Here is a 26,470-nt window from a genome sequence, read left to right on the forward strand (position 1 = left end):
GCTCTGACATCATCATAAACACATGCACACAGCCTGCCAAGGTCATCACACTACTGCTCAGTAACACACACAGACATCTTTAATAGACACAGCGCTCTTATTTTACACTGTAAGATCAGCGTAGTGCAATTGTTGATGTGTTGATGTTTTATTTTTGGGTTCGGTTTATGAAGCTCATCATTACCAGATGATGTTTTGCATCTTTGATTATATTCAAAACAGCTTTGGGAAATTTGAAAAAGGAGGAATTTTAAAGAATATTATACATGTATTTTGTTTCCTGGATGCTTATTGGTCAAAACCGTGTTCCAGTTGCACTAAAATACCCAAAATTTGAGCAGCAACTTTTTACCTTTGTTTGTATGTCAGAAACTAGATCTAGTTCGAGTGCAATGTTGATCAAAATAATGTTTAAAATTCTGTTTTATACTCATTTTGTGTCTGACAAATCCGAGTAATTCTGGGTTCTTTGACTAATAGAAAGTTCAAAAGAAAAATAAATATTTTGTAAAATTGTAACATTGTCATTACTGTCACTATTGATCAATTCAATCGGTTTTTGCTTATTAAAAGTAGTGATTTCTTTTGAAAAAACACTTTTAAATGGTAGTGTATTCTGTAAAATCTATATTAATGCATACATTTGTAATTAGCACTATTAAACATTGAAATCAAGGATTTGAATGGTAATTAATATAATGTCTCTCTCTCATTCTCTCTCGTTCTCTCTTAGCTCCTGAACAGTGTAAGTCACTGTGAAGAGAAATTAGGATTTACCCATGAGGAAATCATCATTTGGTAAGTTTAACGGTTGAACTTTCTCTTATTCTGTTCCAGTAGCTGGTCACTGACTACATAGACAACGTCCATCATGGAATCTCGCAGATGAATGATTTGGGTGTTTCTCATTGTGTCTTTATCGGTTTAGTCTGCGTGTGGCATTGCTGAATGAGGTGAAGGAGGTTCGGGCTGCAGGTTTGAGAGCGATGAGGTATCTGATCTGTGACAGCAGCATCCTCCAGAAGGTTCTTCAGCTGCAGGTGGATTACCTGATCTCCAGGTGAGCTCGCACACCTGCTTAACCTCCTCAGTGTCTTCACCAAACAGAGACAATGGGTTTCATTCATGAAATACGAGCAGAACGAATTTGTGTGTAAATCGTGTGTAAAGTGGTTCTGGTGTAAATTTTCGGATTCGTTAAAATGTTCGTATTTTCCAAATGTTAGTTGGTACGCAAGAAATCTACACCTGCTCCCAGCCACGCGTAAATGGTGCGCTTAACATCCGGGCGTTTTGCTCATTAAGAAGGCTGCATTTTAATTCACCTTAATCGGGTACACATTTAAACAGCATTTTGAAAAAATATTATATATAGTAATTAGCCTACGTACATTTTTTCTTTTTACTTTTATTATGAGAGCCAGTAATAGCAGATCTGGTGATCGATGGCGGTCCTTCTCCAGTTTGAATACGATTTTTCCGAAGTGAACTAATTAGTTTTTTGCTGTCAAGCTTAATGTCGAACCATTTTCTTCTCACCTCTGGGACTGTTCGATTAACAGATGAAACTTCATTAACTGCATCTGTAATATGCTGCCAAGCTTCCTTTTTTTAGGACCTGATATGCCATTATGTACGCTTGAAAATAAAATGTGGCGTTTTGAATGAACTTCTGATAATAAAACTTCAATTTCTGCATCCGAGAAATCTTTCTTTTTCATTCACATTCATGTTATTATATGCCTATATATAGATGTCAGTCGGATATAATGGGCCTGATTTGTGGTAATTGAGAATGAACGTGCACACGCATCCCATTTACGACTGGTTTGAATTCATTAACACACAGACACACACATTTCACGATTACATCTGATGTTTACAAAGTATTTGTGAATCAGGAGAAGAGTTTTCGGGGAAGTCTCTCTACGCGCAAATGATTTGCTCGTCTTTTCAATGTAAAACTAATGTAACCATTGGTAAGCTAAGCTATAAAGGGATAGTTCACTTTGAAATACATTTCTTTTGGTATGTTTTAGCTTACCTCAAGGGCATCCAAGATGTAGGTGTGTTTGTTTCTGCAGTATTTTCAATTTTGATATTTTTAGGTCAAATCGTTCTTGTCTGTCAGTCATATAATGGAGGTCTATGGTCACCACCTCAAGGAGCATGCACAGAGAAGTCCAAATTAAACATGATTTAATGACTCGTAAATGTAAGTACACATTGATGGCCTAAGACACGAAATGACCGGTTTGTGTGAGAAAACAAACAGTATTTATATCGCTTTTACCTCTTGTTACCACAGCCACGTCCAAGTGATCTGAGCGATCCTTTGCTTCGGTCTGTGAAAGCGTCGGAAACCACTCATTTCGTGTCTTAGACCATCAATGTGTACTTACATTTACGAGTCATTAAATCATGTTTAATTTGGACTTCTCTGTGCATGCTCCTTGAGGTGGTGACCATAGACCTCCATTATATGACTGATAGACATGAACGGTTTGACCTAAAAATATCAAAATTGAAAATACTGTGGAAACAAAGACACGTACATCTTGGATGCGCTTGGTATGCTAAAACATACCAAAACTTGATTTCAAAGTGAACTATCCCTTTAATGTGCTCAGGTGGGTGAACTTGACTTTCAGCCTCCGTGTCCAAGTTTATCTTCAAACTTGTTGGTTTTTGTTCAGGTGTATTGACATTCAGCAGAGTAATGAGGTGGAGAGAACGCAAGCCCTCAGACTGGTCAGAAAGGTACCACCTCTTAGTCATTTTGACACTGGTGAACTCAGTATAACCTGTTTATGATTTTGTGCTGGCTGAATTTGATCTCAATCTGTTATTTCTTCCTTTCAGATGATAACAATCAACGCACAGCTCTTCCCCAGCTCTGTGACGAACTCTCTGATCGCTGTGGGCAACGACGGGCTGCAGGAGAGAGATCGCATGGTTCGAGCCTGCATCGCCATCATTTGTGAACTCGGTGAGATATTAGTGGGGTTTGTTAAGGCAGTGTGCTAATACTTATTTTAGTGAATGAATAGATGAAAAACATTGTATGAGTGCATCATTGTTTGGTCAAGATCTTGTATTGTACTTTCAATGACTCAAATGTGCTAATTCATGTGTGAAAATGTCTTTCACAATTTGAGCCTGGTGAATCTTGACATCGTCATCCTTGATGTCTTTCCTGGAATGTGTCTTCCAACATGGTTGTTTACACACTCCATCAAGTGTTAGAAGAACTGTTGCCAAACCTATCATGATAATCACTGCAATAATGATCCAATCATAGACTCTTTAATAGGGTTGGGTATCGTTTGAATTTGAACGATTCTGATTCCGATTCCTTGTTTCGATTCGGATTCCTAACGATTCTTGATTCCGATTCTTTTAAGAGGCAGGGTCAAAAAAGTTTAGTTAACCTTGCTAACCTTTCTGAAGGAAATACTCCTTCTGTCACAAATACTCCTGTTGTCATAAATTTTGCATTTTGCCAAGATTTCGTTATTTTTAGAAAAGTGAAGCCACACTTTGGATCGCCGACGTAAGCTACTCATGTTCGACTCGCGTGGTTATGCCAACACTTCCGGTAGACGCTTCTTCGTTGGTGTCGTTCAGCGGTTTCTTCTTCTGCTCGGCGGACTGTGAATATCGAAACTAGGAATCGAAATTTTAACTTTTGAACGATTCCGGGAAAAACGAAAAGTTTCGATTCTCGATACCCAACCCTATTCTTTAAGTATTTGCCTATTTAAATCCAAACGGAGTGACTTTTTTTGTTGGTCAGGCAGTGTATATCAACAATATATGTCTCTGTTGTCACCCAGCACTGAAGAACCCAGAGGTGGTGGCCCAGCGGGGGGGTCTGAGCACCATCCTGAAGAACGTCATCGACTGTCAGCTGAGCCGCATCAACGAGGCCCTGATCACCACCATCCTGCACCTGCTCAATCACCCGCACACACGCCAGTTCATACGCCCCGATGTTGAACTGGAGGTATGTATACATGCAGTGGCATTGTGGCCAATGATTAAATTAAGTAAAAATGTCTAACAGCAGTATATGTTTTTTTTTTTTTCAGCAAATCCTCGCACCTTACACAGACTTTCACTACAGACACAACCCTGACACAGCTGAGGCACAAATCAAGTGAGTTTGATTACCTTTTAAATGATTGATTCAATTTGTTAAAGTTTCTTGAATTAACTTTTCTTTAGACACCATCTATATCAAACCATATTTAAAGATTATTCATATCTCTATTGATCTAAAATAAATGTATAAAGTTCCATAGTATAATTTTTTGTAACACTTTAGTGTCGGGTCCAATTGTCACTATTAACTAGATGCTTATTAGCATGCATATTGCCAGAGTATTGGCTGTTTATTAGTACTTATAAAGCACTTATTAATGCCTTAATCCATATACATGACCATATTCTACATCCCTTAAAGGAGTAGTTCAGTTTTAAAAAAACTTTTGCTGATAATTTACTCACCCCCATGTCATCCAAGATGTCCATGTCTTTCTTTCTTCAGTCGAAAAGAAATTAAGGTTTTTGATGAAAACATTCCAGGATTTTCTCCATATAATGGACTTCATTGGGGACCAAACGGTTCAAGGTCCAAATGAGAGTTTCAGTGCAGCTTCAAATGGCTTTAAACAATACAAGATGATGAATAAGGGTCTTATCAAGCGAAATGATCGCTCATTTCAAAAATAAATAAAAAAGTTTAAGTTTTATAAGCTCAAATGCTCGCCTTGCTCTGTTCTGTGATGAGAGTTCGTGACTCTCCTGTTCGAACTCATTCATCAAAATGAACAAATCTTTTTCCGAGTCATGACTCGAAGGGTCCTAGATAAGACGCTTATTCATCGTCTGGTGTTGTTTAAAGCCCTTTGAAGCTGCACTGAAACTCTCAATTGGACCTTGAACCGTTTGGTTCCCAATGAAGTCCATTATATGGAGAAAATCCTGGTTAATTTCTTTTCGACTGAAGAAAGAAAGACTTGGACATCTTGGATCACATGGGGGTGAGTAAATTATAGGGAAAAGTTTTTTTTTTTTTTAAAGTGAACTACTCCTTTAATCCAACCCAATCCCTCCCTAAACCTAACAACTACCTTACTGACAGTTAATAAGCAGTAATTAGGAGTTTATTGAGGCAAAAGTCGTGGTTAATAGTTAGTTTTCTGTGAGAATTAGACCCTAAACTAAACTAATTTATTTATTTATTTATTTTTTTTGTGTGTGTTGGTGATGCTTTTTTTTTTTTTTTTTTGCATAATTCTGTGCCAATACCTTATTTACCTGCAATGCACTGTGACCATGTGCATTTCTAAAATACTAGTTTGAATCATTGTGTCCCACAGGGAGGACAGAGAGGCACGTTTTTTAGCCAGTAAAATGGCCATCGTGGCAGCGTTTCGTTCTTGGTCAGGTATGAAATCTATGAAGTACGAGTAAAAAAGAGAAACGCCCAGATTCTGTTCTTCATCCTTTTCTTCTGCTGTTTTCCTGCAGGTATTATAAACCTGTGTAAAGTAGGCAACTCAGGGGTCCAGTCTTTGATAGGCCTGCTCTGTATACCAAACATGGATGTCAGGGTGAGTGTTTTTTTTTCTTTTCTTCACTTGTTTAGGCTAATTTCAACTCTCCGCTCTATCTTACCAGACATGCTGAATGGATAGCTAATATACTTTCCACTAGCATTTTTATTCAATATATACTACCATTCAAATATTTTTTTTAAGAAATAAATACTTTTATTGAGAAAAGATGCATTGAATTGATCAAAAGTGATGGTAAATACATTTTTAGTTTTATATAAAATATTTCTATTTCATATAAATGCAGTGCATGTGATCTTCCTATTCTTAAAAGAATATAATATAAGAATATAAAGCAGAACAATTGTTTTCATCATTGACTATGAGAGTTGCAACTTGCAAATTATCCTATTAAAATGATTTCTGAAGGATCATGTGACACTGAAGACTGGAATAATGATGCTGAAAATTCAGCTTTGCATTACAAGATTAAATTACATTTTAACTGTTTAAATTGTAATAATTTTCACAATATTACTGTTTTTTTTATTAAATAAATGCAGCCTTTGTGAGCATGAGAGACTTTAAAAGACATTTAAAAACAAATATTAACATTTGGGCATAAAATCGCAAAAATTGACTTGCATATATTTGAACTGAAACATTATAAAGTGCATTAAATTCCATTTGAGTGATGAATTGAGATGAAAACCTACAGTAAGTGTTGAAAGTCAAACTGATTCACTGAAAAGGTCAACAGGAAAGAATTGATTCATAGCAATGAATACATTTTGAAGCCAGATCTGTCCATTTATGTTTTTGTCTACAGAAAGCCTTATTAGAAGTCATGTATGAGATCTTCAGATTGCCTGTTCCCATAGTGACAGGAGATTTTGAGGAAGCCTTGCACAGTGTGGGTAAGAAACACCTCGATTCATAAACACAAAAATGCCTCCCGGAGTGCTGTAAACTCTTTTGTTTGCAAGTTTCTCTCTTTTTTCATGCGGATGCGTGTGCCAATCAGACCCCAGCAGGTTTCAGGACAGCTGGAGATTATCTGATGGGTTTGTAGCTGCAGAAGCCAAAGTCATTTTGCCTCACAGAGCACGATCCAGGTGAGATATTACACATATTCCTGGGAATAGTCTGGGTTAAATGTTGTATTCACGCTCTTCTGTTTTCCATCACCAGACCAGACCTCATGGACAACTACCTGGCACTTCTGCTGTCTGCCTTCATCAATAGTGGATTACTGGAGGTATATACAATCACTTGATGGATCCTTGATTTTTCTTTAACTTTAATGTTAGAGATGTGTGATGTTTTTATTGATAATGTTTACTCAGGGTCTGGTGGAGGTCGTGACCAGCAGTGATGATCAGATATCAGTGAGAGCCACTATACTGCTCGGAGAACTTCTGCACATGGTACTACACTACAACAGGGCCCAACATTAACTTTTTACAGTCTGGGCTTGTATTATGTAATATTTCATATTAGACATCTTACTATGTTTTTTATAAACTGTATACAAATGTAGTTTTTTGAAATATATGTAATATTGTAATTTTATTTTATTTAATACATTTTTTAATTCACATTCTGGTGGTGCTATTGAACAAAATCTATTAATTTCCCTTATGGGAGCAGTGTTGTTATTGTTACCTAAATCAAAAAATATTAAAATTTAGTTTTCGGTTGTGGAAATAAAGCTGAAAAATAAATGTAAATAGATTTTTATAACTAACTGGAAAAAAAGTACAAGAATTACTAAAACTGAACTAAAAATAAATTAAAGCTAAATTTTATGAATACAAATATGATACAAATAAATACCAAAATTAAAAGCTTATTTAAAATAGTTAAAATAATACTAGAAAAGTATATAAATAATACTATAATAACACTGTATGGCAGTGAAAGGGGAAAAGACTTCTTAGATAAATTTTAAATATATATAAACCGGAAACTCGTTGTGAAATTGAGATTTTGGGTGTCAAAATGTGGTTTATTGTCATGATAAAAAGAATGCAAATAATTTTCTAATAATCCTAAAGCTTCTTTCTTAGATGAACTTTTGATCATAAATTAAAATGGAATATGTAAACACAAAAACTAAAGGGAAAGTTGTCGGATGATGCAACATAGTCACTGAACTGTTATTTATTGAGCCATTTATTTTACATTTTGTTTTACATTGTGATTAGAAATGTATATGATGTTACAGTTTGTAAATATATATATATATATATACAGTCGTGAACAGAATTAATCATATCCATGGTAAATATGATATAAAATGGCTGTAAAAAATAAATCTGCATCGTTTATCCTTTTGATCTTTCATTCAAAAAATTGGCAAAATCCTAATCTTTCGTTTAAGTAAAAGAATTGGAAAGTGGGGGGGAATCACATTATAAAATAAATGTTTTTCTCCAAAACATGTTGGCCACAATTATTCATACCCCTACAATTTTTAATGAATAAAATGTCTATGAAGTATATTCCTTTTTATATCCTTTTTATATTCCTTTTGTATATTCCTATTTTATCATGTATATTTACCTTTTTTAGCACACTAGGGTGACTAGGAACATGAAATTGTCCAGTCATGATATGAGGAAGCAAATATGAGGAAGCACAAAGGCCAAATTTCATGAATTATCCATCAAAATGAATAAAATCAAAGAACATGGTTCAGCCATTTTATATCATATTTACCAGGGGTATGATTAATTCTGGCCACGACTGTATATATATATATATATATTGCATTTTTTCCAATTAACGGATGTAAATATTACACTCTATCTGCACACACATTTGGACTGCTGTTTCATTTTCCTTTTAGCCTTTATTTTTCAACCTCAAATGCTTTGTTCACCTACGTCTTCATCTTGACTCTTCTCTCTTCCAGGCCAACACAATTCTTCCTCACTCTCATAGTCATCATTTGCACTGTCTGCCCACGTTAATCAACATGGCTGCTTCCTTTGACATCACTCAGGAGAAACGGCTGTGAGTGCAACAATGCAAACACACACTCAAACAATAATCCACAAGCATTCTCTGTTAGTTTTTGCCTCTGAATCTTGTTTTCTCCAGGCGTGCCAGTGCAGCCGTGAACCACCTGAAGCGATTCCACGAAAAGAAACGACATGGCCCCAAACCTTACAGTCTTTACCTGGATCACATCCTGCACAGGACGTCCCCCTCCAGTCACAAGAGAGACCAGCACCAGCGTCCGCACAAGGACATCTATATTATAAAGGTACACACACTATATCATTGCTGTGCCTGCTGAATGTCAATAGACCTGTCAAGTAAATGTCTAGATTATTTCAGCCCAAAATCAAAAGAAAGTATTAAGAAATTACATTTTGCTTAATGAAAATGGTGCCTACTTTTAGAACCTTCAAAGTGCCCCATTATGCTTTATAATATTACCTTTCATGTAGTGTGTGATATCGCTGTTTGTGAATATAAAAGGTCTATAATATAAATTTAGTACATTAACTTTTAATTACATGTATACTAATCTCGCCATTTGAAAATAATTGGAATTAAAACACGTAAAACGTTCAGATGCATTATGATGAGATGAAGATGAATTTGGGGCTCAGAATGTGTCACAATGTAAAAAAAAAAAATATGATCCTTATTATAGGCTTAATTTCTTTATGCAAAATGTATTTTTTGGGGGGAGAATGTTGGAGTGACTTTGACATGTTTTTTTTTAAATTCATACAATTTATATATAGATTAATATAGCGTTAATGAGATACTTTAACAGAACACTGTTTGTGTTTTGAAGGACACTGAAGAGGCGCTGATGATGAACTTGCGGGACAGTCAGATCCTCAATCACAAACAGAACCTGGACTGGAACTGGGTTCTGATCATCACTATACTGAAGGTAAAAGCTAACGCCATACTGTACAGTGTACTTTCTACTACCTACTAATTTTGAAAAATTGTATGTAAAACCATTATGATAAACAATTGAATATTTTTCACAGTGTAAAATGCTAAGTTGTTACACCACTGCATGTTTAATTCAGGAATTACACTCAATTATTCCTGAAATAGTACATATTTACCATGTTCAATCTGTAAAATGTCCCTGCTTTTTAGAAATTCTATCAAATAGTCACATGCTGTGTTTGTGTTTATCTATTAATTGCATAAATTGCATCAAGTGTGATAGTGTGCTTTACAGTGTGCTATATATGGTCACACTTTTAAATGTCAGAATATCAGCATTAGATAATAAGTGGTAATATAAATGTTTTTTTGAGCAGAAAATTCAGTTTTGCATCACAGGAATAATTTACATATTCAAATATATACAAATACAAACATTTTAAATGGTAATAATATTTCACAATATTGCTGTTCTTACTGTATTTTGATCAAATAAATGCAGCTTTGGTGAGCATAAGAGGCTAAAAACATTACAAAATCTCACCGACCCTACTTTGTGTGCTGTTGTTTTTCTTTTCTAGTGGCCGAACGTGAATCTCAGAAACAACAAGGATGAGCAGATGCACAAGTAAGACCAGTGTGTGTTGTGACCTGTCAGTTACACATCAAGACATCAAACATGTGCTCCATTGTCTTGCTAAGCACTAACCACAAGCTACATCCCTAACGTGTGTGTAGGTTTGTAAGGCGTTTGCTGTATTTCTATAAGCCCAGCAGTAAGCTGTACTCCGCTCTGGAGCTGGATCACGCCAAAGCCAGACAGCTGACGGTAGCAGGCTGCCAGTTCAACCAGTTCCTCTTGGATTCGGAGGAGGTGAGAAGGCAAACAATTAAGACCCCTGAACCTTTGTTAAATTACTCTACAAGCAGCACAGTAGCTGTTAGGCCTGCACCATTGATGGAAATAACATGTCTCGGTTCACAGTAAATGCTCCTCCACACAAACTCAACTCTGCTCTGTTTTATTTGGGAATGTGCATTCGCTAACCATCTTTCCAAACTTGCAATGTAAAGTAGAGCCAGACCGATATATCGGCAGGCCGATATTATCGGCCGATATTAGGCATTTTCCAAACTATCGGTATCTGCAGTTATACTTGCAGATAAATGAATATTTCAAAAATAAAATAAAAACGGACGAAACACTCTTGAACCATGTCATGAGTGTTGGAGTTGTATAGTTTGTCCACCAGAGGGCAACTCGTTGATTTGGTCACGATACATGGATTGCTTGAATAACAATTAAAAGAACATCCCCATCAGTACTCTTAACTCTCTTCTCTTAACTCATATTATTTTAGTTAAAACTCATAAATAACTACAAATAACTAATGATAGGGATGGGCAACGATTAATCGCCTCCAAAATAAAAGTTTGTGTTTACATAATATATGTGTGTAGTGTGTATAATTAATTTGTATATATAAATACCCACACATGCATGTATATATTTAAGAAATATTTGCATGTATATACTTTATATATATTTATACATAATTAATATTATATATAAATATTTGATATATTAATAACACATTTCTCTTAAATATCTACATGCATGTGTGGGTATTTATATATACAAATTAATTATACACACTTCACACACATATATTATGTAAACACAAACTTTTATTTTGGATGCGATTAATCGTTGCCCATCCCTAGTTAGGGAAATCTGTTAATGTTTTGTTGCGCGTTTCTGAAATAAAAAAATAAAATAAAAAAATATCGGCCGATATATCGGAATATCAGATTTTAAAACCAAAAAATATTTGTATCATATCCGCCTTCAAAATCCAATATCGGTCGGGCTCTAATGTAAAGTGCTCATCAACAAAAAGGGAAGCTTTCAGGGCTCCCTGCGGTGTGAATAAAATAATTAAATTATAAAAGTCAGAAAATGAAGAAGTTTTTTAATTTTACAGTTGTAATGTAAAATGAAATTATTCTTATATTATTTGGTTAAATATTCAGTTTTGTTAATTTAGAGTGAAGTAATACAATAGTAATATTTCTTATTGTTTTTATTTGGTAATTTGTATATTTTCTATTTAGTAACAATAGTAATTGTATTAAATATGATTATTTTATCGGCATTTTTATATACAAAATATTTTCACCAAATTATTCTTATATTATTTGGTTAAATATTCAGTTTTGTTATTTTAGAGTGAAGTAATACAATAGTAATATTTCTTATTGTTTTTATTTGGCAATTTGTATATTTCCTATTTAGTAACACCAAATTGTGCAGCCCTACAATCAAGCACAGCAAACTTGTTGTTTTTAAATCACAATCTTTATCAGAAAAATCACAATTCGTTTTTTTCCCCCCAAATTATGCAAACCTATTAGCAGTTAACTTGGTTTGTTGTCTTCTGTTTTTTTTTTTTTTTTTTTTTGTAGGATGGTCAGATGTATTTAGAGGAGTTGGTGAAGGATATCGTCCAGTGGCTCACATCCTCTACTGGGCCTAAACCTGAACGCAGTCTCCATAGCAATGGTCTTCTTAACACCCTCAGTCAGCACTACTTCCTGTTTCTGGGTACTCTGTCTTCACATCCAACCGGTGCCAAAATTTTGGAGAAATGTGGTGCATTTCAGTGGTGAGAACACACAACTTAATATATCAGTGTCTTAATAAACTTTATTATTCTGGCTATATAAAAAAGTGAAAGTACTGTGGCGTTACCTTTAGACATTTGTGTAACGAATGGAAAATTAAAATATACAGTTTCGTGGTGCTGAATTATTACCACATTTTTACATCTACATTGATGTTTTTATCCAAAGCAACCATTTTCAAGGTACACATTTTAAATTCTTACCGGGAATTGAACCCATGACCTTTGTGTTGCACCAACGCTCTACTATGAATACAGAACATATACACCATTTTACACACCAGTCATCTTTTGGTTACTCCATTTAACATAGTACCTTGTTCAGGATAGTAAACATGCCTTACAAAAATGTAGTGTTCCAGCAAACCTTGAACATTACAGAATATTTGCCACAATTGAACAACAAATATATGCAAAAAAAGAGTCTTTCCAGTCATGTTAATACTATGATGTATTGGAAGCAGTGTGATTAACTATGTTTGGTTTTGATCTGTTTTGTCCAGTTTGTTGAACTTGTGCTCGATGAAAAACCAGGATCACCTGCTGAAACTAACGGTCTCCACTCTGGACTACAGCAGAGACGGACTCGCTCGAGTCATTCTGTCCAAGATCCTCACGGCGGCCACTGACGTAAGATCACGCTCATGGCATTCCTGTGTTCCTGTGAGCTGGGTTATACTTTTCCAAAACCATAAAAAATGAAAAAAATCAAACTTAAAACAACCTTTTTTTATTTCAGCTTATTTCCCATTTTTGTTTAGTTTAACTTGAACTAAAATAATTAAATCTTACATAACATTTCTGTTCTGAGCTGGGTTATTATACTTTTGCAAAACCAGAAAAAAATGTTTTAGTTATTTGAACTTAAATAAAAATTAACTGAGATAAAAAATAAATAAATAAATAAAATAAAAAACATACCGGTAACCCTTTTTTTTATTTCAGCTTATTTCTTATTTTTGTTTAGTTAAACTTGAACTTAAATAACTTAATCTTACATAATACTCCTGTGCTCTAAGCTGGGTTATTATACTTTCCCAAAACCATTAAAAAGCATAAAAATCAAACATAAAACAACCTTTTTTTTATTTCAGCTTTTCTCATTACTGTTTAGTTAAACTTGAACTAATATAACTAAATCTTACATAATACTCCTGTGCTCTAAGCTGGGTTATTATACTTTTCCAAAACCATAAAAAAGCATAAATTTCAAACATAAAACAACCTTTTTTTATTTCAGCTTATTTGTCATTTTTCTTTAGTTTAACTTGAACTAAAATAATTGAATATTACATAACATTTCTGTTCTGAGCTGGGTTATACTTTTCAAAAACCATAAAAAATGTTTGTTATTTCAACTAAATTACACATTAACTGAAATAAAAATCAAATATATATATATATAATTAAAAAAAAACATAACGGTACCTTTTTATTTCAGCTTTTCTCATTTTTGTTTAGTTTAACTTGAACTAAAATAACTAAATCTAAAACTAAAATAAAAAAATGTGTATATAGACATTTAAAAAATTAAAAAACTAATAAAAATCACAAAACGCAACACAATTCCTGAAAGTTTGCTTGTGGTTGTAAATCCTTCTCTTGACCCCCGAGTTCCCTCTAGTTAACTTTTGTGTTTAGTTGCAAAAATTAAGTTCATGAATTTACTTTTTACACCTTTCACTCATTTTATCCTGTTCTGCATCAATATCATATTAACTATTGCAGTTACTTTCCAAGCACATCTTTATATGGCATTGCCTCAAATAACATTTCTTTTAAACTAGTAAATAAATAGCAATCAAAACAACAATGTAAAGATGTTTTATTGATTCTAATCTATTAGTAATGTTTAAAAATGAATCAAACAAGATTTGATATGGCAGATAACGGTTATATCCATCCTGTCCGATTCTTGTAAAGCCTGATAGTATTTTTGAATTCATATTGATGTGAAGTGATTCTCCCAATATGTCCTGCCACAGAACTGCCGCCTGTACGCCACCAAACACCTGCGTGTGCTTCTGCGCGCTAATGTTGAGTTCTTCAGTAACTGGGGGATGGAGTTGCTAGTCACACAGCTGCATGACCACAACAAAACTGTCTCCATTGAGGCGCTGGACATCCTGGACGAAGCTTGTGAAGACAAGGTAATCAGCATCGCAGTCACAGGAAATTAATGCAATTAGGTAATGATCTGCTAAGTGTTAAATCATGTAATACTGGATTTTGACATTAAAAAGTGTTACCCAGGACTCTGATTGGTTTGTATTAGTTAAATGTGTTTCTTAAAACAACTCTTATGCCACTCCAGGCCAACCTGCACGCGCTGATCCACATGAAACCTGCTCTCTCTCACCTGGGAGAGAAAGGCCTTCTTCTGCTGTTGAGGTAAAACACTCTTGGTTTTTAGTCACTGTGCAAATAGGTTTTAGTAAAAGTCCATGAGGTTTTTATTTAAAAACAAATTTACCATCAGAGAGCTTTCTCCATCATTTACTAATCAACGAATATCCAGTCGTGCCATTTATCCGTATTTATTTAATGATGTTTAGCCAAGTTATTTAAGAGCCATATTTAAAGACAATGTCTAAATCTGTCAACTGTGTAAAATGTAATATTTAACCCTCTGGGGTTGTTTGTTTCAGAGTCACACTCGGGGTGTTCGGGTCCAAATGGACCCAAAGGGCGGGATTCATATTTAAAAAAAAAAAAAAAATTTTATATAATATTTTTTTCTTTTCTTTTTTGGTGTTTTGAGAAAATTTCAAAAATAAAAAAAAATTATAATTAGTATTAATGCAATAATTATGACAAAATTTCCCCCCATTGAACATTATAGAAAAAAATTACAAAAAAAATATATTTTTTTAATTTTTTTTAAAGCTGTATTTCATTTTAGAGTCAAGCCTAGGCCTCATAAAAGCAACTTTTAAAATGAGATGGATGCCATCTGGTGGACAAACTGAGCATTTTAAAAATGCAAAACACATGTATAATCTGATTTTTTTGGTGTGTTTGTGTATAAAAGTGTGTTTGTGTGTGTGTGTGTGTGTGTGTGTGTGTCTGGATGTGTCTGTTTTGCACTCTTGATGTTTTATAGATTCACCCCTTCACTGTTGTGTGCTTTTTTTCAAGATCGTGGCTGATTTGTAGATTGTACGCACACAAAAACTCAGTATTTTCACATTTTTGCTAATTTCTCATTTATTTTCCATGCGGGTCCATTTGGACCCGAACACCCCAAGTGTGACTATTTTTTTACAACCACTTAGACTACTCACATTCTGTTCCCAATTTTTTTGGGTGTTCAAATACCAAATACCAACAAAGTCACCAAATTTCAGACCATTTCGAGGAAGCTGTGATTTAAAAAATATATATATTTAAATTCTTCGGGTCCATTTTGGGCCGAACAACCCCAGAGGGTTAAATAATGTCATAAGCTGTTGTACTCCTCATTTGTAAGTTGTTAGGTAAATGAATAAATGTGTTAAATGTTCTCTGTAGGTTCCTGTCCATCCCAAAGGGCTTCTCTTACCTCAACGAAAGAGGCTACGTCAACAAACAGCTCGAGAAATGGCAGAAGGTGAAAGCAGCAAGCCAATAACTCTCTCTCAGTCCTTTATTTCATGCCTGTGTGTGTGAAATGCAAATGTGTGTTTTTGCAGGAATATAATCTGAAGTATGTGGACATGATTGAAGAGCAGTTGAACGAAGCTCTCACAACGTATCGCAAACCCGTCGACGGAGACAACTACGTCCGGCGCAGCAACCAAAGGTAAGCACTGCTTATCTCTTGTAAATGAAGAAATTAGTTTTTAATATCCTATCAAATGACCATTACTATTGCACATACTTCGTTGGTGAGTTGAACAAGTTCCTGATGTTGGGTATGAATTTGTAGTGTTGTGAACTAAAACTATAAAAAACAGTTTTCAGTAATAAAATGAAATATACATATTAGATTAAAAACTTGTTACCTTGTAAATATGTTTAAGTTCTAATAAAGCTAGATCGATGTAAAAAATAAAAATGACAACAGGCAACAGCACAAAACAAAATGACTAAAACTAAAGTTAAAATGAAAACTGAAAAGCAGGAACACTTTACAATAAGGTCCCGTTAATAAACGTTATTTAATGCATTAACTAATCAACAAAAATTGTTACAGTGTTAATTAATCTATGTTAACATTAATAATAATAAAAAAAACTGTTGATTGTTAGGCCAGGTTCATTAAATAATATTAACAGATACATCTTTTGATTTTTAACAATGTATTAGTAAATGTTGAAATTAATATTAACTGTGAGTAATAAATGCTTTGGAAGTATTTTTATTTGTTAGTTCATGGCAACTAATATGAACATATGAAACCTTATTGTGAAGTGGTACCATTAAAGGGATAGTTCACTTTGAAATTAATTTTCGATATGTTTTAGCTTACTTTTTGAGTCATTAAATCATGTTTAATTTGGACTTATACATGTGGCCCCCTTATGCCTGCATTATATGACTGATAGACAAGAACAGTTTGACCTAAAAATATCAAAATTGAAAATACTGTGGAAACAAAGACCAAAAATTAATTTCAAAGTGAACTATCCCTTTAAAACTCATTCATACTATATAAACAGTGTTGGGTAAGTTACTCTAAAAAAGCAATTAATTACTAGTTACTAATTACCTCTTCAACAGTGTAATTAGATTACTTTGCTAATTACTCTCTCTAAAAAGTATTTAATTACTAATTACTTTCAAAATCCCATCAATGTCAACCAGCTGAATAATACAAGGATAGACATGAATCTGTTTTAATTTTTTCAAATAAATAGTATAAAATTGCATGAATTATCCTTAAACTCACCAAGGTGGAGAAGGTTACATTATAAAAACATACTTTTTAACATCAGACAATACATTTTGATGTTAAACCCACTATTGTTTTATGTCTGATCTCATGACATTTCACACTTTTTTCATACATATTTTACAATAATTCATACGAATTCGTACGAGTAATATTAATATATATATATTAATATATATATAATAATATCGTAATATTTAGACACCTCATAAAATGCATACGAATCGCTGTGAGATCGGATTGATATATACACAGTATTTACCTCAATTACATCAGAAGTAACTGTAATTAAATTACAGATAAATGAAGAGTAATCCCTTACTTTACATTTTCAAGGGAAAAGTAATTAAACTACAGTAACTAATTACTTAGTAATTAGTTACACCCAACACTGTATATAAATAATGCTAAAGTAACACTGTGAAGCATACTCTCTCTTTTGACCTGCTCTCTCTCTCTCTTGTTGTAGGTTACAGAGGCCAAATGTCTTTCTCCCTGTGCATTTATATGGGCAGTTGGTCCATGATAAAACCGGCTGCCTGCTGCTGGAAGCTCAGGTACCTGATTATGCACACGCTGCTTGCTGTGACCGTATAGCTTTGTACGTTTTCGTGCATTTATTCATGTGTATTTGTTAGGGTGTTATCCCGGATCTTAGTTACACGGTCCGATCTCCAGTGTTGGATAAGTGGGAAGGTGTTAAACTGCTGAAGGCGGCGCTATGGGCTCTGGTCAGTGATGGTTTTGACTTACTGTATGTGTTGAGTAGCTAATGATGTCCTTAAATAACTCTTTTTTTTTTTTAAATGTTTAACATTTGAAATGTTCTAGGGCAACATTGGCAGCTCGAACTGGGGTCTGAACCTCCTACAGGAGGAGAATGTGTTTCCAGATATTATTGCTCTGGCTCAGCACTGTGAGGTTCTGTCCATACGTGGGTAAGTCCGCCTAATATAGGAATATACACTTGGTTATTCACAACTGAATGCGCATGAACGCCATCTGTTGGAAACCAAGAGGTCGATGCGTAACATGGTCATATCCAATATATATATTTATTCTGTACAAGGCCCATTCACACCAAGGGCGATACAGTAACTATAACATAAACTATAAAGATATAGTTATAATAATTGTTCTAATACTATGAGAATAGGTAAGTCCACACTCCACCCACAACTATAACAGCACAGAGAAACAATATTTTTGATCACTTTCACAACGATTTTTTTTTCCAGCTGATGAAATTTTAATAGATTGACACAGCCAATCAGAATCCACCTGACTTTAAAGAGCTTAAGCACTTGAAAACATCTGCATTTACAATAAACAACGATATTCAGCAATGGTTTGGACGCTAATATAGTTATCGTTATAGTTATTATCGTCCTTGGTTTGAATGGGCCAGTCTTTTAATGTCATGAGTGGGGCTGGGTAATAAATATCGATTTCTCGATATTAATCGATTCTCATTTTTTAGGAACCGATATCGATTCTTAAATCTCAAGAATCGATTAGTCATTTGAATGAATGAAACGCGGCTGTGCGCATCCAAAAAATCGCAATAATCTTTGTCCTTTGTTACTATTGATATGAAACAAAGTCTCAGTTTTCAAATTACGTCCATTTTCTTTAGAAATTCAAAAACATAAATAACGTTTTGGCGCTGAAATAAACATGAATGAGCATCTGAAAGAGTGTTAAAAGATAGAGTACAACTTATCGTAATCTGTATCATGTCACATTGATTCGCTCAATCGGCGTTTCAGCCGTGGAAAGACGTCAGTTAAACAGCTTATAATCAATGTCATGCATCGTCATATTTACTTCAGAAAACCCACATAAATTCCCACATAAAAAACCCACATAAAATAGTCAGCTAGAAAAAATAACTCTAGAGAGGAGCATTTTGCTAAATATATACACCATATTACATATGCATTATAATCTTAATGTTCTTCAATATTTAAAGCATATTTGAGTAAATCTGGCAAGTTTTTATGACAGCCACCATTTAAATGTTTATATTTCATATAATCTTCTTATTATAAAAATAAATAAAATTGTAATTTAAGTGTTTGTATAGCTACAAAACAGTTCATTATTACCTTCATATTAGGCTAATTAAGCCTAGTAGGCTACAACTAGACTCCCATAGTTTACAGCATTAGTTAAGAGATTTGATTTCCATTTGTAACTGATATCCAAAATAATCAATATTGAATCGAAATCGAATCGAATTGTGAAATTTGTGTCAATACCCAGCCCTAGTCATGAGTCTCATGACCAGCAAAAAAGTAGGCCTGGTAGTTTGACCAATGTTTACATGCAGTTTGGGGTCAGTAAGTTTTCAAATCATCCCCAAAAAAAAACGTTTTATGAAATTTATCCACATTTAAGTGTTGATTTAAAAAAAGGCATAAAGCTTGAATTGAACCGTTAATTTTGTTTAAAAGCAGGGGTTCTGTTCTTTCTTTTGATGTATTGCATGTTCAGATATTCCATGACATTTTTGTGAAAATGATTACAAATGCTGGTGCGGAAAAAAGTTAAGAACCTTTTAGCATATGTCCAGTAAGTAACCAACAGCTTTGTGTGTGCAGTACGTGTGTGTACGTGCTGGGCGTGATCAGCCGGACACGGCAGGGCAGTGATGTGCTTAAGGCTTTGGGATGGGACTCGGTACGGCACAGCCGCAGGCAGCAGTGGCCCGTCGTCCCAGATGAAGTGGACGCTCCGTTGCCCAGCGAACTGTCTTCTGTGCCCAGCACACTTAGCCTCAACTCCGAGTCCACCAGCTCACGCCACAACAGCGAAAGCGAAAGTCAACCCAGTGAGTCAACATGTCAACGTTCACTTTTAAAAAAACTTTTGCTGATAATTTACTCACCCCCATGTCATCCAAGATGTCCATGTCTTTCTTTCTTCAGTTGAAAATAAATTAAGGATTTTGATGAACACAGTCCAGGATTTTCTCCATATAATGGACTTCAATGGGAACCAAACGGTTCAAGGTCCAAATGAGAGTTTCAGTGCAGCTTCAAAGGGCTTTGAACGACACCAGACGACGAATAAGGGTCTTATCTAGCGAAACGATCGCTCATTTCAAAAATAAGTAAAAAAGTTTACGTTTTATAAGCTCAAATGCTCGCATTGCTCTGTTCTGTGATGCACGTTCGTGACTCTCCTGTTCGAACTCGTTCATCAAAATGAGCGAATCTTTTTTCGAGTCATTTCGTCCATTCAGCGAATGAAATGACTCGAAAAAAGATTTTTTCATCCATTCGTCCCTCTGAAGCTGCACTGAAACTTTCTTTTGGACCTTGAACCATTTGGTTCCCAATGAAGTCCATTAAATGGAGAAAATCCTAGAATGTTTTCATCAAAAACCTTAATTTCTTTTCGACTGAAGAAAGAAAGACATGGACATCTTAGATGACATGGAGGTGAGTAAATTATCAGTAAAAGTTTTTTTAAAAGTGGACTACTCCTTTAAAGGGCTACATTGCTACACTACATTATTACTGGGCGTTTGCAGGTCAAGAATTTCAATGAACGCAATCATCCAAGAATACTGAATTAAATTGTCTTTCACGTCTTGCGCTTGTACGGACGAATTTACACAAAATTATGTAAAAATAAAGTCGTTTATAGTAAACAAAGTTTACTAGTAAACAAAGTCGGTTATATCTCAAGTGAATGCAAGTTAGCCATGATCAAATGGGGTCCGTGCGTTCGGTCTTAAAGGGGCAGGAGTTTAATAAAACTGCTGCTGTGTTTTCATATTAATCAAAGGACAGATAAATTACTCACTGCTCTAGACTAAATAAACTTTTAAGTTTTTTTTTAACTTAAACCCCTTTTTTCATATTTTTTTTAATCTATGTGTCCTATTTGTAATTCCATTATTTATTCTTATTTTGTTTTAAATACATTTAAAAATTACGAATGCAGTGACAATTCAGGGATCGGTTATTGAAGTCCTTGAAATCCAAAAAAGTAGTGCTTGAAAAGTCCTCAAGTCCTGGAATTTCATTTTTACAGAATCTGTACGAACCCACACTTATGAGAAAAAAATCGTGATATCAATTCTAAGCTAAAAAATATTTTTCCCAGAATCGTGCAGGCCTATTGGCGAGTGTTCATCGCCTTCCTAATCCCCCGTGATTTGCACGCGACAACACCCTGACCTGTCGGCGAACTTAACGATTCGCAAATCGGGCTTAAAATCATATAGTGTGAACTAAGCTTTAGTTGTAACTGATTGTTGTAATTGTGTTCATAAATAGCCATGGCAATGATGTCCATTGTAATATTGCACGTGTCGCTCTCAGGTTTGTACTTCATGGACGACGTCAGCGAGGGTTTGGACATGTACGAGGACTCTTCTCCTAATATGCACACGAAAGCCTCAAAGGACAGAAGCCCTTTCACCATCCTCACCCCCTCGCATCTCAGAAACCGCTTTCTCAACTCCCTGTCTCTCCCCAGTAAGAAGGGACGAAGCCCCACTGACGCTAAAGGCACAACCAATGCAGGAAAATCTCCCGAGGAGCTCCAGCTCATGAGGCGCGTCCGGACCGTAACCGAACCCTCGAACTATTCCCCAGGCCACTCGGGGCAGAGCGAGGTCTTTTACAATGGCAGTCGCATGTCCCGCAGCCCCACGGTCAGCCTTGAGACCTCGTTTGTGGGAATAAAGGCGCTAGCGGAGCCGTACGCCACCGAGGGGAGCTCGGACTCGGAGGGCAGGGGTCAGCAGAAGCGTGAGCGGAGCAGCAGGGAGCGTTTGACCTGCGACGGTGCCTCTGTGCTGCCGGGAGGCGGCACGTTTAAGAGCCGCAGTCAGAGCTTCAACACGGACACTACAACCAGCGGCATCAGCTCCATGAGCTCCTCCCCTTCCCGAGAGACGCCCTCTGCCGTGGGCGTGGACACAGACTGCGCCAGCCTCAACACGGTGGTCAGCGCTAAAACTGTGAAAATGCAACATTCGCTCAGTCCTCAGTCCAACCATAACCACATCCTGTTGTCCAAGTCCAACTCGACCTCTCTGGTTCCTCCCGGGTCGGCGCACACGCTGCCGCGCAGGGCTCAGTCGCTGAAGTCTCCCTCTGTGGCCACCATCAAGAGCCTGGTGGACTGCAGCTACATGTACACGAGCCCCCGTGACGCGCTGGGCTACGCCACGCTCAAACGCCTGCAGCAGCAAAGGATCCACCCGTCTCTGTCACACAGCGAAGCGCTGGCGTCTCCCGCTAAAGACGTACTGTTTACAGACACCATCACCATGAAAACACGGAGCCTCGACTCGCGGCTCACACCGCGCAGGTACAGTCATTTATACTTTTTCAGCTTTCATTTAACTACTACTTTATTTTTTATACTAATTCTTAAAGGACAACTCCGGCGCAAAATGAACCTTTGGTCTAATTACACATTGCTATCTAGTCAACCGTTTTCTGAGATTTGTTTTCATGATTGCCGAATGTAAATAGTTTTATCTCTAAAAACAGTTTAGCCTATAACGCTAGTATAATGCTAGTATATAGGGCATAGAGTAATGACAAATAAAAATGGCTTGTTATTACCACTAACACGGCTCAAAATAGCCCCACAGTAACACGACAGCATAACAAGGGTCCCTACATTCAAACCGAAGCATTGAGAACTTTGTCAGTGTCCATACAGTTTAATAAGAAGATATTTTATACACACAGTCAGTGTTGGGTAAGTTACTCTAAAAAAGTACTTAATTACTAGTTACTAATTACCTCTTCAACAATGTAATTAGATTACTGTACTAATTACTCTCTCTAAAAAGTATTTAATTACTTTTAATTACTAATTACTTTCAAAATCCCATATCAATCTCAACCAGCTGAATAATACAAGGATAGACTTGAAACTGTTTTAATTCTTTCAAATAAATACTATAAAATTGCATAAATTATCCTTAAACAGACCAAGGTGGAGAAGGTTACATTATAAAAACATACTTTTTAACATCAGACAATACATTTTGATGTTAAACCCACTATTGTTTTATGTCTGATCTCATGACATTTCACACTTTTTTCATACATATTTTACAATAATTCATACAAGTTTATACGAGTGCGGTCGTAATATTTAGACGCCTCATAAAATGCAAACGAATCGCTGTGAGATCGGATTGATCTATACACAGTATTTACCTCAATTACATCAGAAGTAACTGTAATTAAATTACAGATAAATGAAGAGTAATCCCTTACTTTACATTTTCAAGGGAAAAGTAATTAAATTACAGTAACTAATTACTTAGTAATTAGTTACACCCAACACTGCACACAGTCAACTTCGCGAATACAGGAAGAAGCCATCTTTGAAAAAAAGTCTCTACCAGTCGATCTACGAGCGCCGATCTATGTGCGCTGAACTGTGCAGAATCTCATATGGTCCGTTGTTTCCAGTAGAAACACAAACACAAACCGTTTTCTTCTCTTCAATATGTACACGTAGCCTACTGTTCTCGCTCACATTATCACCTTATTCACATCTCACCAGCGCACATGGATCGGCGTTCGTAGATCGACTGGTAGAGACTATTTTTCAAAGATGGCTTCTTCCTGTATTCCCGAAGTTGACTGTGTGTATAAAATATCTTCTTATTAAACTGTATGGACACTGACAAAGTTCTCAATGCTTCGGTTTGAATGTAGGAACCCTTGTTATGCTGTCATGTTACTGTGGGGCTATTTTGAGCCTTGTTAGTGGTAATAACAAGCGATTTTTATTTGTCATTACTCTATGCCCCATATGCTAGCATTATACTAGCGTTATAGGCTAAACTGTTTTTAGAGATAAAACTATTTACATTCGGCAATCATGAAAACAAATCTCTGATAACGGTTGACTAGGTAACAATGTGTAATTAGACCAAAGGTTCATTTTGCGCCGGAGTTGTCCTTTAACATAATTATTTTTGAGTACCCTCTTGCTCTCTCTCTCTCTCTCTCTCTCTCTCTCTCTCTCTCTATATATATATATTAGGGCTGTCAGTTTAACGCGTTATTAACGGCGTTAACGCAAACCTATTTTAACGGCGTTCATTTTTTTATCGCGTGATTAACGGTCTTTTTGTCCTAGCAAACTTTGTAGTTTTTTCACATGCTTTTGCAACAGGACGCGGCATGCGTCATGATCCATTTCGGCGTCTCGCGCTCGTCATCCACTCAAAGCCGGCTCGCAAGCCGAAACGTGTGTTTGCGGCGTGCCTGTTGTTTTGTTTCCGGTCTAGATCCGCTTGCGCTTTGGTCGAAGAAGCAACAAAACGTCCTCGCGCCGCGCAAGCCATTGAAATGAATGGGATTCAGAGCGCAGCGCGAGGACGTTTTGTGCCGCACACACTCGTTTCGGCTTGCGAGCCGGCCAAATAGTAACGTTACTTTTGAGTGGATGACGAGCGCGAGACGCTGAAATGGATGCCCTAAAATTCTGAATGGAAAGTTTACTTTTAAAAATTTGGCAAATTGTCCCATTGACAAGACCAAGTGATAAGTGTGTTTTGTTGTTGTGAACTGAGCTATCATCATCACAGCACGTCCAGTCTGAAACACCACTTTATGATGGCAAAGCAAACACACACACACACACACACACAGATGATGCGAATTCTCCACCCCCTCGTCAATATTAGTAACTCGTCAGTATTTCTTTTCACCCTTTTATTGATAGACAGTGTTACATTGTGTGAGAGATTATTTATATATGTTAGTGTGAAATTGAACACTATTCCAATGTTATTTTCAATAATAATTTTTCCACTTTTCCATGTTGATAAGAGCATTAAAATGAGAAAAAAATAATGTAACAAAAAGAAATCAAAAGACATTTTGAAAAGATAAAAATGTGCGATTAATTGCGAGTTAACTAGGACATTAATGCGATTAATCTCGATTAAATATTTTAACCGTTTGACAGCACTAATATATATATATATATATATATATATATATATATATATATATGTACAGTGATGTGAATAAGTTTGATCAGCCATGCTAAAGTTGCCTGTGCGTTCACACCAGACGCGAATAGCGCGTCAAATTCACACCTACCGCGTATAGTTAAACGCTTGAACACTTTGAGTCCATTCGCGCATCAAGAGCAACATTGAGAAATCAAATCAGAATCAGAATTCCTTAAAATACAGAACCCTGTATTTTAAGGAAGAACATTTATTTATTTATGATACATTATTCATTCACAAAGAAAATTGGTGTCCTTAAAGGTTGGATTTTTCCTTATTTTTTTAATTAAGGCATTAAGATCAATTTCCAAAAGATGATTTTTTATTTTTTTTTTATTTTTAGGCAACTTTAGCATGGGTGTCCAAACTTATTCACATCACTGTATGTACATGGTGTGTATACATTCAAACATTCTGTATATCTATATACTTATGTATGTGTATAAAATATAATAATTTAAATATATTACTTATATTATTTATATATATATTTTTACAAGTTTTTATAAATTGTTTTGTACTGCCTATGTTACTGAATTACTATAATAAAATTATGGTAATTTATGTTATGAAAAGATTACTGTAATGTACATTTATTTTATCAACAACATGAATGAAAATCTAAAAAGTAGCAATACGAATTTAAAAAAAAAATGAGAATGATAATAAGAATAAATCTAGTAGATTTTTATGAAAAATGTGTTATGATGTAATGATCCAAAAGTCTCAATGACCTATATTTTCTTACCATAAAAAAAACTAATATATATAATTTGTTATTAATAATAATATAATTTAATAATTCTTATTTAACTATGTAATGTATAATAAATATATTTTTTTTACAAAATATATATATATTTTATAATGGTCCAAAAGTCTCAATGACCTATATTTTCTTACCATAAAAAAATAATATATATATATATATATATAATTTGTTATTATTAATAATAATATAATTTAATAATTCATATTTAACTATGTAATGTATAATAAATAATTTTTTACAAAACATATATATATTTTATATTTGTTGGTTCTTGACATGTCTGTGACATTCACACACACTGTATATGTGTAAGTGCAATTGAAGTTCAGGGTGTTTTTGCTGTCTCATAGAAGGTGTTCTGGGCCGTTCAACTCCCATCGCAGGGTGTCCAGAACTCTTGCGCCATGGTGGGTAGAGCAGCTCAAGAGTAGATCCCTTCATTAGCTCGGACCACCGTAGAGTTTCCATCATAGAAACGCTGTAGAGTACATGGCAACATCCTGTCTCATGCGACTACACTTCCAGTCATTTCCCCCCAAATGATTTCTCCATCTTTCACTCATTCAGCGAAAGAGTTGAGTGACTGGGATACTAGTGCGCGTCTCTAAAACTCAGTCAGATGCTTGTAGAAACAGTCCTTTA

At 35.3% G+C, this 26,470-nt stretch overlaps 1 protein-coding gene across 1 annotated transcript in view; it reads left to right on the top strand.

The window, feature by feature from the left end:
• rictora (RPTOR independent companion of MTOR, complex 2 a) overlaps positions 1–26,470 on the top strand; it is a 41,084-nt gene that overhangs the window by 3,267 nt on the left and 11,347 nt on the right. Inside the window, exons 4-31 of the mRNA XM_039659364.2 lie at positions 734–798; positions 929–1,060; positions 2,697–2,760; positions 2,863–2,989; positions 3,837–4,006; positions 4,092–4,159; positions 5,385–5,452; positions 5,536–5,618; positions 6,391–6,478; positions 6,586–6,676; positions 6,753–6,819; positions 6,908–6,988; positions 8,479–8,579; positions 8,667–8,832; positions 9,376–9,477; positions 10,067–10,113; positions 10,224–10,359; positions 11,952–12,151; positions 12,673–12,799; positions 14,155–14,319; positions 14,484–14,560; positions 15,680–15,758; positions 15,841–15,950; positions 17,512–17,599; positions 17,681–17,773; positions 17,874–17,980; positions 19,646–19,875; positions 21,377–22,373. Coding sequence (XP_039515298.2) covers positions 734–798; positions 929–1,060; positions 2,697–2,760; positions 2,863–2,989; positions 3,837–4,006; positions 4,092–4,159; positions 5,385–5,452; positions 5,536–5,618; positions 6,391–6,478; positions 6,586–6,676; positions 6,753–6,819; positions 6,908–6,988; positions 8,479–8,579; positions 8,667–8,832; positions 9,376–9,477; positions 10,067–10,113; positions 10,224–10,359; positions 11,952–12,151; positions 12,673–12,799; positions 14,155–14,319; positions 14,484–14,560; positions 15,680–15,758; positions 15,841–15,950; positions 17,512–17,599; positions 17,681–17,773; positions 17,874–17,980; positions 19,646–19,875; positions 21,377–22,373 — 3,929 coding nt within the window. The remainder of the gene's footprint in view (positions 1–733; positions 799–928; positions 1,061–2,696; positions 2,761–2,862; positions 2,990–3,836; positions 4,007–4,091; positions 4,160–5,384; positions 5,453–5,535; positions 5,619–6,390; positions 6,479–6,585; positions 6,677–6,752; positions 6,820–6,907; positions 6,989–8,478; positions 8,580–8,666; positions 8,833–9,375; positions 9,478–10,066; positions 10,114–10,223; positions 10,360–11,951; positions 12,152–12,672; positions 12,800–14,154; positions 14,320–14,483; positions 14,561–15,679; positions 15,759–15,840; positions 15,951–17,511; positions 17,600–17,680; positions 17,774–17,873; positions 17,981–19,645; positions 19,876–21,376; positions 22,374–26,470) is intronic.

Source organism: Pimephales promelas, chromosome 4 (assembly GCF_988280905.1).
Source record: "Pimephales promelas chromosome 4, fPimPro1.hap1.1, whole genome shotgun sequence".
NCBI lineage: Eukaryota > Metazoa > Chordata > Actinopteri > Cypriniformes > Leuciscidae > Pimephales > Pimephales promelas.